Here is a 19,815-nt window from a genome sequence, read left to right on the forward strand (position 1 = left end):
TGGAGGTATGAATTGGCCTAGTGGCATTTGACACCTGGAGAAAGTAAAATGTTGGAGGAATGAGTGACCATTTTTTTAAATCTTTTTTTCTTCATTATTGAGTAAGTCTATAGGATATTAAATTTGTTACAACAATAACGTGGTGTGGTTATTATTATTTTTTGACAATCTAATTTTACGAATATTAAAAAAATTGAAAGTTGGAAACTAAGCCTAAATTGGTAATTTAGCTAATAATTTATTTACGACAATTTAATTTTTAAACTTTTAATGTCACCTTTCAGCTTTCTGTATGATCCCAATTCACTGCACGGGAAGGATTTGTCTGCTCCTGCCGTGGCTGCAAAACTTTTTCTTAAAAGATTTAATAAAAAAGCAATTTTATATTGTTAAAAGAAAACCAAAGTAAGTAAAATGACAAAAATCTCATGGCTGTGAGGTCGAAATTACGGCCAATTCGGAAATAATTTATAAAGCCAGGGGCATTTAGTTACATGTGCAATTAAATATCAACTAAAAGGAAAATATCAACTGCCCGGCGGGCAAGTCACGGACCCTCCGCCCTCCTCCTCCCAGCCCGATGCATCGGAATCCCACTCTCACTTCGCATGTGAAAAGATCCAATTACGTCGCTTCTTCACTTACGTGGCCCTTTCAAACCACGTATTTATTTTAAGTGATAAAACGCCGCGCAATTACGTTACTTTTCCGACTTTCAACGATCCAGTTCTGAAGCCTGCGCGGGATTGGACTGGAGCTCACTTCGAAGCTTACTACTTCTCCAGAATCCAATTGAACAGTATCCATATTTTCTTAGCTCAATCCCGAGGTTTAGCTTCTGCAATTTAATCTAATTCTGTGTATCTGATCATATCTATGTCCTCTCTCGTTTTCCAGCATCACTGATTTCGGGATTTTGCTTTTCTTTACTTGTTCTAATGCTGCAGTATAGTTTCGACTAGAAATGCTAGATTTCTGCTCGATTTATTTTTAGTTTGTTGCTTATTTTCTTGTCCGGAAGATACTGTTTGTGTTGAACTGAATGGTCTATGAGCTCGATGAATCCAATGTGTTTCTTGTTGAATCTAAATTAAGATCACGAGCATGACCCTTCTCTTCTCTTTTCGTCAATTGTATTTTCAAGAACTGAAGCATTGGAGTTCGTTTATTGATGAATTCCCGATCATTGATGCAGAGAGCTCGGATACGTAAATGAAGTCCTATTTTATTCAACTGACCTATAGCATTGGAGTTCTGTTTTGAATCTTTACTTCTTTATTCTGTATTGAATTTTCGTGGTTGTATTGTTCCTTACGGAAGTTATTGATTCTACGATTTCTTCAGAGGAAGTGCATCAACGAATATGAGTAATTCCATTAGTCAGAATATACTCCACCAGAGTTTGCTTCGTCCTACAGTTTTTGATAGCCAAAGTAAATTCAATTATTCTGGCACCCCAAAGAATACTTTGTTCCAAGCTGCAATAGCTAATCAAGTCCCAGCACAGCATTGGAAATCTCCTGTATCCACAAAGTTCTTGGGGAACGGTCTAAACCTTCAAAAACGAAGGATGGCCATCGGAACAGGTCGTCGCAGCTCTCCTGTCAATCCACACGCTGTATTAGCCACGGATACAGCTTCCGAGGTACATTTTCAGCTGCTAGGATCTGCTAATCATGTTATTGAGATTTGAAGATTATTTGCATTTCGGACTTCAAGTAAAAGTTTTAATATTATTTTTCTGGATGAGGAAGTTTTAAGGATTGTTTTTGTAAGGCTGTGAAGTTGATTAATAATTTGTTACTTTCTTCATAATAGACCTTCGTTTTCTTCTGCAAATCTAAATAGTCTCTATCCCTCTCTTGTAAATCATCTCTCCGTTTATCTATGCAAAATGTGAATTAGTTAACGAGTGTTCAATAATGACATGTCAAATCTTCAAATGGCCATGTCATAATTGAGCTCCCCAAAGAGAGTCCAAAAAGAAAAAGAAAATGGGGAGGTGCATCAAAGAATGTGTAAATGATTTTTAGGTACGGAATCAACGATGCACCAACCTGGCAATTAGCTCTACATTTTGCATCAGATTTGATTCTCTCAGGCATACTACATTGCACTAGAATATGTACATCTAACACCATTTGTTCGAGATTGCATTTTTTGGGGTCAAATTTTGACTCCTTTTGTTCCCAATCATTCTATGAAAAATCTGTCTCAAAATTTTTGTTTTCAGCTTGCTGGGAAGTTCAGTCTGGATGAGAATATTGAACTGCAGGTATTTGGAAACATATCCTTTAGATTCTTAATGGCAATATCTGATTATATCTGAGGCTCTTTTAGAACGAGTCTTTCCAATTTACAATTTTGAATCTAACAAAGTAAAAATTTGCACTAAATTAATCTTGTACTTAATCGAACAGGTTGATGTTAATGTCCCTACTTCCGGTTCTATTAGACTTGTAAATATTCTGGTCACAAACATTAGTGGCTCTCTTCTTCTTCATTGGGGTGCAATATGTGATAGAAAAGAGTAAGCTCACTTGCAGACAAAGTGATCCTGTTTTCCTTATCAATCTTTATCATCATATATTATTCTGCAGCACATTTTTGTTTGCATCGATCCTTATTAGTGTACTTCTCAGAAAAATAAAAAATCCTTATTATTGTAATTTTCCTGTTTTCAGTAAATGGGTGCTTCCATCATGTTGCCCAGATGGAACTCAAGTATATAAGAACAGAGCTCTTAGAACTCCTTTTCTGAAAGTAAGTTTTGAAATAGCAGTTCAACTTACTAACTTTGAACGAGTATCAATAGATCCTATAATTAATTCTATCAGATAATTGAACGTCCCCTTTTTCTTTTCCCCTCACCTTTCTCTTGGTAGTCTGGTTCCAATTCTATCCTTACAATTGAGGTTGATGACCCTGCAATACAAGCAATAGAGTTTCTTTTACTTGATGAAGCTCGTAATAAGTGGTATGCTCCTTATTGATTTTGTTTCTAAATAACATTGAAGCAAGATAACACAACAATTCACAGGTCTTTTTCTTTTGCATCTCAAATTGTTTGATTCACAGGTATAAGAACAAGGACAAAAACTTTCATGTTATGTTACCAGTGAAGGAAAAGTTCATTCCAGATGTTTCAGTTCCTGAAGATCTTGTGCAAGTTCAAGCATATTTGAGATGGGAAAGAAAGGGCAAACAGATGTATACTCCACAACAAGAGCAGGCAAGGATGCATTCTCTTCAATTTTTTAATTTACTTATGTTCCTTTAAGTGCGTTGTATCAGGATTTGCTACACTTCATTTTTAGTTTGCTTTCTTCCTTCTTTTAAATTCACATATGTATGATATAACTTGTGTTTATTGTAGAACAAATAAAAAGAGTTCAACATAAAAGTAGACGGGATTGTAGGGAAGTTTAAATTTAGTTGTAGGTGGAATTGAACTGCACTGTTATTCCTATTATTTTCTCAGGTTGTATCTTTCTAAAACTAGGTGATTTATCTACAAATGCCACCAAAACCTTCATTGAGATTTCTTTCTGATTATCATAGGAGAGAGGTTGCATGATCAGTAGACCTGTACCATTGTGGTTTGACGCTGATTATCTTATTTTTATAAAAAAATCATTATATTATAGGAGGAATATGAAGCTGCTCGAGCAGAGTTATTGCAGGAATTAGCCAGGGGTGCTACCATACAAGATCTCAGAACTAGATTGACCAAAGAAAACGATGGCAATGAAACAGTGGAGCTATCCACTCCTAAAGAAAATACAATCCCTAATGACCTTATACAAGTTCAAGCTTATATACGTTGGGAGAAAGCAGGGAAGCCCAGTTACAATGCTGAGCAGGAACTTGTAATTTCAAATACCCTTTCAGCCATCAATGCGTATAAGCTGTTTTTGTGAGGGATATTTATTCTCTCCCTCCCCTAACCCACCAAAGTACATTTTGTGTATCCTTTGATATGTCATTTCATTACTCACTTGTTTGTTCTCAATCATTATTTGTAGAGGGAATTCGAAGAAGCCAAGAAAGAGTTGCTATCAGAACTAAAAAAAGGTGCTACTATTGATGAGATTCGGAAGAAGATTACCAAAGGAGAAATAAAAAGTAGAGTAGCTAAGCAATTGCAGGAGAAAAAGTACTTTAGAGTTGAAAAAATCCAGCGCAAGAAGAGGGACTTGATGCAACTTGTAAATAAATATGCTTCTCAACCTATAGAGGAAACTTTTTCAGCTAAGCCAAAAGCCTTGACAGAAGTAGAGCAATTTGCCAAGTTAAAGGAGGAACAGGATGGTGGTGTTGTTGTAAACAAAATTATCTACAAGCTGGGTGATAAGGATCTTCTGGTAGGAAAATGATGTTATTATTTAAATTTCCTCTTTTGAAAGGTTAATTTTGTTTTTTTTTTTATTTAAAAATTCATTTCATTATGTTAGGTACTTGTAACAAAAAATGCTAGCAAGATAAAGGTTTATCTCACTACAGATCTGCAGGAGCCAGTTACTCTTCACTGGGGTTTATCTAGAACAAATCCCGGCGAGTGGTTGGTAATATTCCGAAACTCTTGTTTCATTAAGATTATCCTGGAGAAGGTGTAGATACCCTAATGCATTTTTTTCCCAAGAGATTTAATTTGTTGGCATTTTCAGACGCCCCCTCCTGATGTACTTCCATGGGGTTCAGTTTCATTGAGCCAGGCAGCTGAAACACAATTTTTACTTGACACTGGTGATTCCACCCTAAAGGTAAGACAAGAGTGGGTGTCCTTTTTAGTTTATCTCTCGAAATGCTGAATTTTGACTACTGTAGTTAAGAAACATAATTAGTAGTTTCATCTCGCTACAATTCATTTACAGGTCCAACATCTAGAAATCTTGATTGAAGAGGATGGTTATGTGGGAATGCCATTTGTTCTTCAATCTTCTGGAAAGTGGATAAAAAATAAAGGCTCGTCAGACTTTTATGTTGGCTTTGCCATCAAACCACAGAAAGTGCGAAAGGTGATCTCTCTTCTATTTAATGTGATTTTTCATCATTACCTTGTCCAAGTGCTTTGTGCATACCTCTGTTCCCCCTCCATTACTCTTCATTAATGACTGAGAGAATCTTCTTAAAAGGATACTGAGGGTGGTAAAGGCACTGCAAAGCCGTTGTTGGATAAAATAGCAGACCTGGAGAGTGAGGCCCAAAAGTCCTTCATGCATCGGTAAGTTATCTCAAATGACTTTTGTCAGACTGAGTTGTCTTTACCTTATTATGAAATATCTTGTACATTTTTTTAATATTTGTTTTTGGTCTTCACTATTAGATTCAGATATGTGCAACTAGGCCTCTTATATTCGAGAAAGACCCATAATAGAAAAAACGAACACCAAATATTAACAACTAACATTTATAAATATTAGAAATTTCATCAGGTTTTCTTTTAAAGCAATAAAAATGGAGCCTGCAGTTGAGTATTACTTTGAGCATAATATTTACGGAAGTTTCGGTTCCAGTTGGCTATTTCGTTATGATAGCTTCCTTGTGCCCTAGGTTGCAATCCAAATTGTGAGAGATGAAATCAGTTTGGTCTTGTTGTGTATTTGACCACGTAGAAAGAACTAATACAAGGCTTGCTTCATGAAAATTATTTTTTGTGAGATAGGGCAATGGAATTGCAAAAGTCTTTATCATCCACATGCAATCCCAAAAATGTTTACAATAGAATACCAATCCAAAAACTATTCTGCAATTTTTTTATGAGATGCCTTTATCTAGAAATTTATCTATCTGAGAAAAGGAAGAGAGACTGAGATGAACCTCTTCGAACTAATATATTCGTTTCTCAACCATGATGGTGTGATCAGTGGTCAATAAAGGCCAATATAAATAGCAAAGGGTTTAGAGGGAATGAGTTCAAATCACGGTGATCACCTACCAAGGATTTAATATCCTACGAGTTACCTAGGCAACCAAATGTAGTAGGGTCAGACGATTGTCCTGTGAGATTAGTCGAAGTGCACGCAAGCTGGCTCGGACACTCACAAATATAAAAAAAAAAATGTTCGTTTCTCAAGCATTGAAAATTACCAAAGCTTGAAAGCAAATACCTGTAATCCAGTAGTAGCAGATCTGGACATATATTCTTTCATGGTTGGTTTCTGTTTGCCCTTTTTTTCCATTGTCTCATACAAAGTAGTCTTGATCACCTAATTTTCACAAAAAGTAGAAATTTCAGAGGTGTATGAGTCCGTTCATCAACATTTTTCCAGTAGTAGTAGATCTGGACATATATTCTTTCATGTTTGGTTTCTGTTTGCCTTTTTTTTTTTTCCATTGTCTCATAAAAAAGTAGCCTTGATCACCTAATTTTCACAAATAGTAGAAATCTCAGAGGTGTATGAGTCCGTTCATCAACATTTTCAATGTACTGTCTTCTTTGCTTTTTATTTGTTAAAACTTAAAGACAATGCACTGATTGCCACTTCCTAAATATTTTAGAAACTAACAGGAATGAGGAAACCAATTTTGTAATTGTTAGAGCTTCTGCACGCTGTTTTTATTTGGATACTTCTTATCAAATGGTCGCATCACATACTTTCTTTCACAACCCTTGTTCCTGAATGATCCATAAGCTTCTCTTTGTATTAATATTCCTCATGTTAACTAGATCTTTGTAAAGATTGAAGCCATTTGCGTGTGAGCATGAGGGATGAGCAATGATTGTTCTACCTAAGTTTTGGATTAGCTTACCCGTTTTAACAAACTCTATTTGTGCATTCAAACTTCTATAAGATGAAGAATGGGGTAAAGATTTTGGTGTTTTTTTTTTACTTTTCATATATGCTTGGAAAAGACTATATTTGAAAATTTTTCTTACAGTGCGATCTAACTTATTCTTTTGCTCAGGTTTAATATTGCAGCTGACTTGATGGATGAAGCTAAAGATGCTCGTGAATTGGGCCTTGCAGGGATGTTGGTGTGGATGAGATTTATGGCAACAAGGCAGCTTATATGGAATAAAAATTACAATGTGAAACCACGGTAAATCATCTAATAAGTGGTTCACTTAATTTGACTCAACCATCCAGTTTTTGCTTGCATGCAATCCACTTTTCACTTATTGTTATCTATTATGCCTGCCTTTTTTTTCCTTGTATGGGTCTGCTTTAGCAGTACTATGAAGCATAATGTTTAATCTTTTATTACTCTTGGTGCAGTGAGATCAGTCAAGCACAAGACAGACTTACAGATTTGTTGGAGAGTATTTATGCAAGTTATCCACGATATCGAGAGCTCTTGCGGATGATTTTGTCTACTGTTGGACGGGGTGGTGAAGGGGATGTTGGACAGAGAATTCGGGATGAAATTTTGGTCATTCAGGTGGTAGAATTAGTTTATAAATTCTCAGTATTTTGTCCTTTTGGTTTCCTTCATAGTTAAAAGACTGTTGAAAATTTTGACGATGTACTGGTTGATATTAGAGAAACAATGATTGCAAGGGGGGAATGATGGAAGAATGGCATCAGAAATTGCATAATAATACTAGCCCTGATGACGTAGTTATCTGTCAGGTAATTTGGAGTTTTGAGTTGTTCTGGCCTTCTCTAGTGCTGCATGATGCATATCTTTCAAAACCTTTCTGGTAAATTTCCATCGCAGGCACTAATGGATTACATTAATAGTGACTTTGACATTGGTGTTTACTGGAAAACTTTGAATGAGAACGGAATCACAAAAGAACGACTTCTAAGCTATGATCGTGCTATCCATTCTGAGCCAAATTTTCGGAATGATCAGAAGGATGGTCTTTTGCGTGATCTAGGAAACTACATGAGAACATTGAAGGTCGGTTTTCTGATCATCTCAACTCTAAGCTTTGCATTTTATTCACTGGTAACATCAAAATTTCATGCTTTTAGAATTCATGTAGTTTTCTGTTCATATTCACTCTGGTACTGTAAATATTCACTCTGATCTCTTTTTTATCAGCATTAACAGATAATCTCTCAATTTCACTTCTCAATTTGTTAATTTTGTGCTGGTGATCTTTCTGATTCTAGTTATATTTGGTCTATATGCAGGCAGTTCATTCAGGTGCAGATCTAGAATCTGCAATTCAAAACTGCATGGGCTATAGATCTCAGGTAGAATTGGCTGGAATTTCTATGTATAAAGGCCTGTATTTCCATTTATTACAAAGAACTTAAATAATTTCAGGGTCAAGGCTTCATGGTTGGAGTGCAGATAAATCCCATTTCTGGTCTACCCTCTGAATTACCGGTAATACTTTCAACTCTTATTTCAATTTGCACTCATAATATCAGTTAAGCGTTGCCAATTTAATGTTATTGTCTTCTACTTTGTCTTGATTGTTACTTCTAATATCACATGGCTGGTCATCGACTATTTGATTTGACAATGTCTTTGAAACAGAACTTGCTGCAATTTGTATTAGAAAATATTGAAATCAAGAATGTTGAACCACTTCTTGAGGTATCCTAAAATTCTTCTGTAAGCACGTTCTTATTTAATCTTATGACCACCTTTTATTTAACAAAATGTGGTCTGATAAGTTGTTTAAATGTAGGGCTTGCTTGAAGCTCGTCAAGAGCTACGTCCTTTGCTCCTTAATCCTCGAGATCGTCTGAGGGATCTCTTATTTTTGGATATTGCCCTTGATTCTGCAGTTAGGACAGCTGTTGAGAGGGGTTACGAGGAACTAAATACTGCAGGACCAGAGGTATTCCCTCTCTCTGAGCTAGCACCTAAAAGTTAGACATTCAAAGCCTTCCTTTTCCCTGCATCCTATCACATTTTCTTGCAGGCCACATAGAATGGTAGTAATCTAATTTGTTCGTTTTGCAGAAAATTATGTACTTCATCACCCTTGTTCTAGAAAATCTTGCACTATCATCAGATGATAATGAGGATCTCATCTACATCTTGAAGGTAATATCAATAAAATTAGAGATTAAACCCCTGAAGTTGAAATCTTGAACAACTATTGTCTATATTTCAGTCATTCAGTGTTAAAAGTTTTGGTTCTTGAAAGTCAGTTTTTTTTATTTAAGGTAATGTCCCTGTAGTTGTACTATTATATTTGTTTTGTTCTTTTCGAAGGGATGGGACCTTGCATTAAACCTGACAAGAAGTAAAAATGATCATTGGGCATTATATGCAAAGTCTGTGCTTGATAGAACCCGCCTTGCACTTGCAAACAAGGCAGAATCATACCACCGCATTCTGCAGCCATCTGCTGAGTACTTGGGATCACTTCTTGGAGTAGACCAATGGGCTGTATGTCCTTGCTTCTTGCGATTATAACATGCTGCTTTGTATTGTAAAATTTTTTGTATTCTTCCTCATATTTCAAATTTTCAGGTTGACATATTTACCGAAGAAATCATTCGTGCTGGATCAGCTTCCTCTTTATCCTCACTTCTAAACAGACTTGATCCTGTTTTGCGGAAGACTGCAAACCTTGGGAGGTTGAGTTTGCATACTATTTCCTGTTTGAACTCTCTCAAGAAAACAGTGGTTAAATATAGCTAAATGAAGTGGAAACTAGATCAAATATTATACTGCAGCATGTAGTAATGCCTCTTATATCCTATGACAACCTTCTAATATACATCTTTGTCTCGCCATGCTACAGCTGGCAGATTATTAGCCCTGTTGAAGCTGTTGGGTATATTGTTGTGGTGGATGAGTTGCTTGCTGTTCAGAATAAATCATATGAGAAGCCAACAATTTTGGTGGCAAACCGAGTAAAAGGTGAGGAAGAAATTCCAGATGGTACTGTTGCTGTGTTGACGCCTGATATGCCAGATGTCCTATCTCATGTTTCTGTTCGAGCAAGAAATGGAAAGGTAGTTATATGTTAAGATTACAAGTACCACGTACCATTGCCCATATGTTTTATCATATAATGTTCTTTTCCTCATCTCGGGTAGGTTTGCTTCGCAACGTGCTTTGATCCAAATATTCTATCAGACCTTCAAGTTAAAGAAGGGAAGTTGTTGCGTCTGAAGCCAACATCTGCTGATGTTGTATATAGGTATCCTTTTCCCTCGCTTAAGCAAATTTATGCCGTCCCATTTTGAAGCAGTTGAAAATTTTGAGATGATATCAATTGTTTACTATATTCCACGGCTTCTTCCTTTTCCCTTTTCTGTCAACTAGTCTGTTCACTTTTTAAGTATTGTGTTATGCATAAAAGTGAAATAATAGCTTTTTTTTTTTTTCGCTTAACACTAGCGAGGTAAAAGAGGATGAGGTATCAGATGCGAGTTCCAAGCATGAAAATGATGGTATTCCATCAACTGTAACTCTTGTCAGAAAGCACTTTAGTGGTAAATATGCCATTGAATCTGAAGAATTCACAAGTGAAATGGTTAGGCTTCGAATAAAAAATTATATTCCTGTTCATTTCTTAACTTTATTTATATTGCCAAGACAGGGACTCCTATGTTCTAATGTCAACTTAGACATTCAATTTTGCTTCTTTTAGGTTGGAGCAAAATCACGTAATATTTCTTATCTAAAAGGAAAAGTGCCATCTTGGGTTGGGATCCCTACCTCAGTTGCCCTTCCATTTGGAGTATTCGAGACAGTTCTGTCTGATGAATCGAATAAGGTTTTTCTTCCAGATTTCCTCTTGAAAATTACGTATAATGGTTGACGTAAAGTTCCATCCCATGCAGTGTGCTAGATCTCTATCATTTAACCCTCATGTAAATTTCATAGGATCTCGAAGCTTTCATTATTCTTGACTAATACTTTTACCTTCATGCATTCTGGGTGGCCAGTGCATTTTAGATTTTTCTTCTGCTGCTCGAGTGCATGTTGAAGGTCTATAGTTCATCCAAAAGAGATAACTGTTTAAGCTGAAATAGTTCTTTTCTGTTTTCCATAACTTAAAAGGCAGTGGCTGAAAAGGTTCATGATTTGAAGAGCAAGTTAGGAGAAGGGGAGTTCAGTGCTCTGAAGGAGATTCGCGAGACAGTTTTACAGCTGACAGCACCCCCTCAATTGGTATACCTTTCCTATTATTGGCATAACATTATCTTATGCATGCATATATATGTACTTTTTAAGTTATAACACAAAGTATCGACAATCCATTTTATATGATAGACAAGCGTGGTGTTTATCTCATCTCTGCTGCAATTGGTTTTCCAACTCCAGAAAATAGATAATGTGTCTTTTTAAACTTATTATACAGTATGACTTTCCGCTTCATTTAGCTTTTCATTTTCTTTATAAAATTGAGATGGAAATTTCGTAGAATTTTATATCATTTGACACCAGCAAAATGCAAGGATGGCCAACCAGGTAATGCAGCCCCATTTTGACGATAATAGTTCATCTGCGAATACTATTTTCAGGTGCTACAGTTAAAATCTAAGATGAAAAGTTCAGGAATGCCTTGGCCCGGTGATGAAGGTGAACAACGATGGGAGCAAGCATGGACAGCAATAAAAAAGGTGAGCTATTCCAGTCTGTGCCTAATGTGATGCTGGTCCAAGCAAATAATTGGCTAGACTCCCAAGTCCAACTCATAGATATGAGTACTTTTAATTTGGCATCCTCCCAAAGGTTTCTTTTTTTGTCCAAAATATTGCCATATTTTGTAGTTAACACATACTTGGCCTAATACACTGCAAAATTCACCTTTCATCCAGCCGAGAGACATAAATTCCGGTTTTATCCATGGTGAAACTTTCACATTTTATCACAATTTTAGCTGGTTTATTTATGCTTTAGGAGTTGTATATGCTCTTTACTGTTATTTCATATGTCATGTGTAGGTGTGGGCTTCAAAGTGGAATGAGAGGGCATACTTCAGCACGAGAAAGGTGAAATTAGATCACGATTATCTCTGCATGGCTGTCCTTGTTCAGGAAATCGTGAATGCTGACTATGCATTTGTTATCCATACAACTAATCCATCTTCCGGAGACTCATCTGAGATATATGCAGAGGTATTATTAGAAAAAAAAATGCTTTGGCTTTCCACGTGTCCATCTAATCAATCTAAGAGAAATTTTTGTCTCATTGTTGCAATAGGTTGTGAAGGGACTTGGAGAAACTCTAGTAGGAGCATACCCGGGACGTGCTTTGAGTTTTATATGCAAGAAGAATGATCTAAATACTCCTAAGGTAAATCTGTCATTTGATCCCTCAAATGGAAGTTGTAAAATGTATTTGAAAGAATGAATATGGAACCACCGTTAGCTCCAATAATTCACAAATAATTTCTACAAATCAGTGTATAAGATGTAAATAGTTCAGAACAGAATTTTCCCCTCATCTTTTGGACTCCGATAATCAATCCACTTAATATAATGAGTGAAACTACATAAAAAACAATTTCGGATTTGACATGTTTCAGGTGTTGGGTTACCCAAGCAAGCCCATCGGCCTGTTCATTAGACGATCCATTATTTTCCGATCTGATTCAAATGGTGAGGACCTGGAAGGATATGCTGGGGCAGGTCTCTATGACAGGTATTCTTAAATCTCTTCCTACAATAATCTTTCTAACTTGTACGAAATCCTTATGTTGCCCTGTCGAGATGTTTGTTCCTTCCGTATTAGATCCGTTCTACCAGGAATGTTCAAATACATAATTTCCCTCGTTATTTCCAAATATTTTCTTTCAGTTTCTTTTTTCAAGTGGAGTGCCGTTCCTATTCTATTGCCTGTACTGTCAATCATCAAGAATGTTTGAAGTGAGCAACATTATTTAAATATCGATATCAAAGCATTAGAAAAGGGAAAAGGACAGATACAGTGTTCCATGTAGCAGTGACAGTTGTCGGCATTTAAGTAGAATTATATTGCTACTCTAATCCTAAAAATGAAGTGTTAGGTTCTATCACTACTAATAATTTTGGATTATATCTCTTTTCCTTTCTGTCCATCATGTAATTCCATGTTCAGTAATTGATTGAGAACTTTTTCGACGTAGCGTACCGATGGACGAAGAAGAGAAGGTCGTCCTTGATTACACAACGGATCCACTCATTGTGGACGACAACTTTAGACAGTCGATTCTCTCTAGCATTGCTCGTGCAGGAAACGCAATTGAGGAGCTTTATGGATCTCCTCAGGACATTGAAGGTGTGGTTAGAGATGGGAAAGTATATGTCGTCCAAACAAGACCACAAATGTAATCCCCTCTCTCTCTCTATTTATATGACTTTTCCTATGAGGAAAATGTCTGACTGATTAAAGTCATATACTGAAACAAAGCAGTAAGAAAAGTAATAGTTGTTGATGAAAGTTGACAGAAATAAAGAGGTAAAATTGATATCTTATTACATTACAATTGAAAAGAGTTGGCCAGTTTCCATCACACTTCCATCTTATAGCAACTGGCTTAGCCTTCTCGGGCAGCTTAATTATGACATACAGATATGCATATTCAGCATTAAAACCGCAAAATTCTTATGCAGTTGATTCATTGACAAATAAAACTTGACAGACTTAAGAATTATTTTCTATATTATGAGTATAATGCACAGGAACCAGAGATCTACTATTACCAGAAAACGTCAGGGTCCTGAAAGTCATCATCGTGATCTGGGCTTTGATAGATTGTCCAAGGGAATTTTCAAGAATAATGAGCCAGTAGCACCAAACAAGCATCAATTTATTCTATATTTTCGAACCGTTGCAATCTTCGTCTTCTGCTTCATCACCATCAGCATAATAATATTTTTATCATTACTGTTACTGAAGTAGAATCAAGGACGAGGGAATGGAGGCCTCGTACAGTAATTACGAAGTTAACGCCGCTAAAAAGTAAGTTATATCCAATCATAGAATGCCTAGCCTCATCAAATTCATTCTTGAGAGCATATATTTATGAAGTGAAGATAAAAATTTCAAGTATTGGAGATGATTAAGTGGCTTATTTTGTTTCAGATTGTGCATCGTTTAACAAATGATGCTTTGGATTCTGAAGCAATCCATCTCTAAGCATATTGCAACAAACACAGAAATACCTCAAGAGCAGTGTTATAATATGATCTTTTATTTAGTTTTTGTTACTCAGAAAGACATTACATTTTATTATGCTATAGACAATCACACAGCCTGCAACAGTACAGAGGCCAACTCAAGACAACTCCTCACAGGGGTTGACATCCCTCAGCAGTAAAAGCCGAAACGTCGAGCCAAACTTCGTTCAATCGCCCCGATGGGTGATGCGAAGAATTATACTGAGCAATGGTGTATTTTGAAATGGCTCCACTCCCTGGCAGGTACTTGCTCAAGCTGCTCATCAGAGCATCAATTTCTTTGTTAATGTTATCATCTTTAGCAAACCCAGAAAACCGCCTGACTGCTAAGCAATTGCTTGTCCACTTCTCAAACTGAACATTCAGTTCAGAGTTGGGCAGCGGCGGGTTCTTGGCATACATAACAGGCAGGTAATACCTCACCAAACGATCGAGACCATGTGTCGATGCTGTTATGGTGGTTGTGACAGGAGAAGTCATCATAAGGCGAGAAGAGTTGCTGTTAGCCCCATGAATGTACTGGTACAATCTGATGCAAGCAATCCAACAGAAACACAAGAGAATTAGTTCAAGGCAGAGCATCCCAAGAAGATCACAAGAAAAAATTTACCACATTTTCTTGGCAACCAAACAGAGAATATAGCAAAGCAACTGAATTGGAGAGCAGACCTGTGGAAGCCTTGTTGGGTGGACTTCTCAAAGGAGGCTGTTCCTTGGACGAGAGCAGACATCCATGAGACTTGTCTGTACTGTCTGATCTCAAAATCTGATTCTAAATGAATCACCTTATATTGTGGAGATTCAATCACTCGGCCGAAGCTACAGCGAAAGAAGTATATTGTTAGTGCAGAGTAGAGCAATAACTTACCCTCCATGCTTGAGTTTTCTTATTTTTCTTCAATGGCGTGGCGCTGCAAATTAAATTGGCTTTTGGCTGGAGTTAGCTTTATAAATAGCCCTGTTAGTGTTGGCCAATTTCAACTCAACTCTACCTAGTTTTGCTTTTGAATTCTAAGCAAAATATTTCGTACTATGACCCGACAAGCAAATCAAATTGTATAACAAAATTGAAATAAAAATTGAGCAGCTGTACCTAAAGGTGCACTGAGAAATAGATTCCTGTGATCAGAAACCTTAAAAAGTTCGAAGTTTGGTAGCCACAATATGTTGTCACCCAATTCAAAAGATCAGAAATGGATTCGAAATGGATCTGTTTTCTCTTTCAAATCACTAACATTTTTTTTCTTCAGTTGTTTGGTTCCGTTCCCACTTTCTTCAATTTGAAAACTTAATGCTTTTCCATCTCATCATCCTATATTCTCTTCTTTAATAACTTTGTCACTGAGCATTCTACCGGTGGAGCGCTTCCTATTAGAGTGGAAAGCGTTTGGGCTATTTCCCGGGGCCTTACTATTTTCTATTGGGCCTGGCCCAATACCAAGCCCTTCATTCACTTTTTCAAAGGAGGCTGGGCCTGAAATTGCTCTTTCGGCCCAATAAAGATGTCCGCTCATCTAAGTTTGTGGTCCGACTTCACATGCCCATAAATACGTGCACTTGTGAACAATGTGGTCTGGTCTAGAATTTCATCAATTTTCTAAACAAAAACAAACAAAATCAAAATTATATTTTGTTACAGTTTCTGACATTTTATGAAATTCTTAAAATGCATTTTATAAAAACTAAAATCAAACCAACTCCAAAAGATCCAATTCGATTTAATCTTCTCATTCTAACAATCAAATTTATGTCATATACGTGAATCTTATGGAACTAGATCAATTTTCAATGAACTTACCGTCCACGAAGTAGGCAACTGATTGACCAACTTGAACGTAGTTCAATAATAAAATACATCTCTATCATTTGTAAGGGATCGTAGGTTTGAATCCGACCCGCTCTTTGTGATATAATATTGGAAAAAAGGCAGGCTATAGTATTGCAGCAGAGACAATATAAACGTGATGTAAAGGAAGCATAAGAATATGATGAATGATGATCCATTGTTGTTGTCCCCATTGCAAGCAAATGCAAGAAGCTGCCATCAAACTGCACAATGCTCCAGCAACATCATCATGATGAAATGCACACGACGACGTTTTGAGCTTTAAAGAATATGACCCACCAGAAGCTGCTTTAAGCATGCCAAAGCAAAGAGTAGGTAGAAAAATATTATTTAACAAAGAGAAAAAAAAAAGGGTTAAATTTTCCAATCCCACCCTTTAAAATCATGGGTTTAGGCTGCAAATGGCCACTACATACAATTAATGGCCATTTACCCCTTTTTTTCCTCTTTGAAAAGCTGAGTCTGCCTATTGGACAAAATCATTGCCCAAACCATAATTGTTTCATACTTTTTAATAATCTAGTTTTTTGTTGTTCTGTCAATACGAATATTTTTGTTTTTGTAGTAAAAATTGTCAGAGACCCATAAAGCAAAACCGAGACCCAATTGATTGCGACACTATTATGAACAAATCGAGGGAAGACTTCTAAACGGCGTCGTTTCAGAGTCCAGTCATTAGACAACCAACGCTCTCGTTTCTCATGATTTTTTTTGGTTCCCCCCATCACTCTTCTTTTCATGTCGATTTGTGTGGATTTCACTTTACTGTTTGTTCTCCCACTTTAATTTCTGACTAGAATTCTTATTTTCTCTTGTTTGGTTTCCGAGAAAATGAGATTTTTAAACATTGGAACGTTAATTCTTAAGCGTTTGGAAGAGAAAAAGGGCTTGGTGGGACTTAAAAACATGTCACTGAAAGTGCACAAACATTACCTTTTAAAGTGGGATCAGATAATTATGCAGAAAAGTGGATGAAAGGAAAGAAAACTATTTTTAAGACTTTGGAGGAAGCTGACTAAAAAAACTAAGCCTCCCCCTTTCATATTTCATATATATATGTTGAGGTCAAAGGAATTTAAAGCTTTGCTTTTGCAATCATTCTATGTCTCTGAGAAGAATCAAAAGATTGAAATGGTAAAGTCCCCAACCAATGTAAATGAATCCCATTTCATGTCACATTACAAGCCCCTATCGAGAGTTCTTCTACCAAAGCATATGACCCAGAAGATAAGATTAAAAAAGGCTCATCTTTAGAGGGTTTTCAAAAAAAAATTTTTTTTTTTTTGAAATTTTATTTGGTGGGGTTTCAAGATTAACCATTAGTACAAGTGGGTCTAGGTCCATTCTGTCTTTTGCACACTTCGATTAGGAGTTTCTTGGTCAAATGTCTTCAAAATTTAGGCTTTTGGTCAAATTTGTAATCCTGCCCTCTTTTCTTTGTTTTTTTTACTTTCTATTGGGCTTGGATTTGGGATTTGGGATTTGCATAACTTCTTGGTAGAAGATGAAAAGGGGTTTCCCCAAGTGCCTCAATTCAATAACCCCTTGAATTGAGGAGACAATATGATTACATCTATGTAATGGAATGTTTCTTCTAAAACACACAGCATCACATAGGCAGGAGAAGTAAATTATTAAGGGCCTGGACTTGAGGATGTGTTTGGATAAATAATTCTTGGGTTCCTTCCAAATTATTACCAATCATTTTGCTTGGGCTTCTCAAGACACTATCACTGTAAAAATTCAATTTTTCACCCTAAATTTCTCCCCCAATAGGCTCAATTCCATACAATATTTTGAGTCAGTTTCAGATGATTCACAGAGGTTTTTTTAATGGGAAAAAAAAGAGTTCGATTAGAGATTTGGGGGAAAAAAATGAAGTTTAGATTATGAGAAGTGAGATTGTCATAATTATCAAAGCACAGTGATGTTCCATTTGTTTAGGGTTATCTCAGGTACTTTCCCAGTCCCACCAGCTTTCTTCTTCTGATCAAAGCCAATGGAAAAAGAGGATCAGAGAATCAAATTCCCAAAAAAGGAAGAAAAAAAAATGGAGACTGAAACAATTCTCTGAACAGTGAACACACAGCATGGAAAATTATTAGCTTTGGGATCAATTGCATTACATCACATTGTCCTGCATGCGCATTCATGCACGTTCCCAATTACGTTTAATTATACAATTCATCTATCCATTGCCCTTTGGCCTTTGGTAATTAAATTAACATTTTGGTCATTTCTGTCCCTTAAAACTGGCTTTTACTTCACATAACAATGAGTAAACTCCAATATTAATTAATTAGGAGACACTCTCATGGCCTGCCCTCCTCCCCATTTCAGTGTCTTGTACTTTTGTCTCTGAAATAACTGCTTTCAAAGTTTAAACTACACATTTTTTTAACTGTTTTTCTAACCCATTGACAGTATAGTTTTGTAAGAATGTCCCGTATCAGTATAGATATTGTTTTATATTATATACTACGAGACTCATGCATTTTCAACATTATTCCTACATAAAATCTTTTTAGCTAAAATAATGTCTAAACAATATCTAATATGAAGACATAGAAAGATATACTTTTTGACATGAGTGTAGTGTAAATTACAATGTGGTCCATGCCAATTTAAAGAAAGGGGGACAAATGGAGGGTTTAGAAGGCAAGAAAGTTAGCATTTTCCAGAAAATAAATTACGAAAATAAATGTTTAGAGTGAAAAATGAAAGCGAAAATAGATAGAATTTGAGAAAAGAGAGAGGAAATAAAGGATATGGGAGTGGGACAGTGGGAGCCATAATTGGGCGCAGAACAGAGCCCTAAAAAGGGACTCTACGCCAATATTAAGAGGCCCAACCCCAAGCCATAGCCATAGCCACCCAGTCTCCGCCGTCCAATTAACCAATGTTAATCAACCCTAACTATTTTATTTCTCGTTGTTTCGATTTGGTCTATTTTTAAATTTTGTACCTTCAAAACAATTCTTTTGATCATCTTTATCCTTAAAAAAAATGACGATTTTGATATATTTTTATCACATTTATTTTCATCATAATTTTAGTACGATACTTCGTTAACTAATTTGTTTCAAATGTTGTTATAAATTTTTATTAAATAGTTTTTATTAGTACGATACTTCATTAACTAATTTGTTTCAAATGTTGTTATAAATTTTTATTAAATAGTTTTTATTATCTATATTCAATAATTTCTATTGTGCATTCAAATTTTTGAAAGTATAAACACTAAAATAAACAAAATTAAAATGAATCAAATGAATCAAAATGTTTATTTTGAAATTACTTAAACTAAAATAAATCAAAGTAAAAATACAAACATCAAGATATCATATTTAAATCTTTATTTTATTTCTCGTCCGTTGGTGGCCCTCGTCAGAGAAAGTTGAAAGTTGAAGTTCCATTATACAAAATCATATAGACCCAAAATGAAAATTTTAGAAATTTTAATAACTAAAATTAAAACTAAATATAAATTATATAGACTAGGATAGTCATTTTCTTTACCAAAAAATAAATAAATAAATAAATAAGGCTCCAACTTTTTAATTTCGTGTGTTGGATTTCATCTTAAATTCCGCTGCGTGCGGCGGTACAAGTTTTATCAAACGTAAATGAGTTTTGTGGTAGTTTACGAAAATGACCCTGCCTTGCCTTCAATGTCCAACACAGTTACGGTTGATGCAATTAAATCTCTGAAAGGGGAAGTTGGCTGTCCATTTTTTATATATTTTTTTTAATTTTCATTACCCTCATGCCTATGCCTATAATATTTATGATCTTGTCTAATTTTTAACCTTTAAATTCTCTCTCTACACCATAAATATTAATTACCTAAAAATATCTACAAACTTAAATTCTTTAATTCTTCCAGCTATGTTTTTTTCTTTTTCTTTTTTGTTTATCACATTAATTATATATAATAAT

At 35.7% G+C, this 19,815-nt stretch overlaps 2 protein-coding genes across 2 annotated transcripts; one reads left to right on the plus strand and one right to left on the minus strand.

Moving 5' to 3' along the window:
- The first annotated feature begins 520 nt into the window (after positions 1–520).
- SEX1 (Pyruvate phosphate dikinase, PEP/pyruvate binding domain-containing protein) lies at positions 521–13,336 on the plus strand. The gene is made up of 34 exons (XM_022296225.2): positions 521–829; positions 1,345–1,645; positions 2,234–2,275; positions 2,421–2,530; positions 2,685–2,763; positions 2,886–2,977; positions 3,079–3,232; positions 3,648–3,869; positions 4,026–4,364; positions 4,455–4,565; positions 4,668–4,763; positions 4,875–5,018; positions 5,136–5,224; positions 6,910–7,044; positions 7,221–7,383; positions 7,485–7,574; positions 7,663–7,848; positions 8,085–8,147; positions 8,221–8,283; positions 8,437–8,496; positions 8,591–8,743; positions 8,869–8,952; positions 9,124–9,300; positions 9,385–9,491; positions 9,659–9,872; positions 9,957–10,060; positions 10,261–10,396; positions 10,514–10,639; positions 10,927–11,037; positions 11,391–11,489; positions 11,814–11,987; positions 12,073–12,165; positions 12,398–12,513; positions 12,977–13,336. Exons 2-34 carry the CDS (start codon positions 1,364–1,366, stop codon positions 13,179–13,181), a joined length of 4,419 nt encoding a protein of 1,472 aa, XP_022151917.1. The 5' UTR covers positions 521–829; positions 1,345–1,363; the 3' UTR covers positions 13,182–13,336.
- A 690-nt stretch (positions 13,337–14,026) lies between these two features.
- LOC111019773 (uncharacterized) lies at positions 14,027–15,117 on the minus strand. Its single transcript, XM_022296226.2, has 2 exons — positions 14,700–15,117; positions 14,027–14,559 (listed from the first exon to the last, which is right to left on the minus strand). The coding sequence occupies exons 1-2, from the start codon at positions 14,903–14,905 to the stop codon at positions 14,142–14,144; spliced, it is 624 nt and encodes a 207-aa protein (XP_022151918.1). The 5' UTR covers positions 14,906–15,117; the 3' UTR covers positions 14,027–14,141.
- Between the last annotated feature and the right edge of the window lie 4,698 nt (positions 15,118–19,815).

The sequence above is a fragment of the Momordica charantia genome (assembly GCF_013281855.1).
Source record: "Momordica charantia cultivar OHB3-1 chromosome 9 unlocalized genomic scaffold, Mcharantia_2.0 BLBB01000009.1, whole genome shotgun sequence".
In the NCBI taxonomy this organism is placed as follows: domain Eukaryota; kingdom Viridiplantae; phylum Streptophyta; class Magnoliopsida; order Cucurbitales; family Cucurbitaceae; genus Momordica; species Momordica charantia.

Coding starts and splice junctions, on each gene's coding strand:
- LOC111019773 (XM_022296226.2), bottom strand. CDS start 14,905: ATGGAGGGTAAGTTATTGCTCTACTCTGCACTAACAATATACTTCTTT. Junction 14,560..14,699: donor ACCCAACAAGGCTTCCACAG/GTCTGCTCTCCA, acceptor TGCTTGCATCAG/ATTGTACCAGTACATTCATG.
- SEX1 (XM_022296225.2), top strand. CDS start 1,364: ATGAGTAATTCCATTAGTCAGAATATACTCCACCAGAGTTTGCTTCGT. Junction 2,276..2,420: donor ATGAGAATATTGAACTGCAG/GTATTTGGAAAC, acceptor TTAATCGAACAG/GTTGATGTTAATGTCCCTAC. Junction 11,038..11,390: donor TGACAGCACCCCCTCAATTG/GTATACCTTTCC, acceptor TACTATTTTCAG/GTGCTACAGTTAAAATCTAA.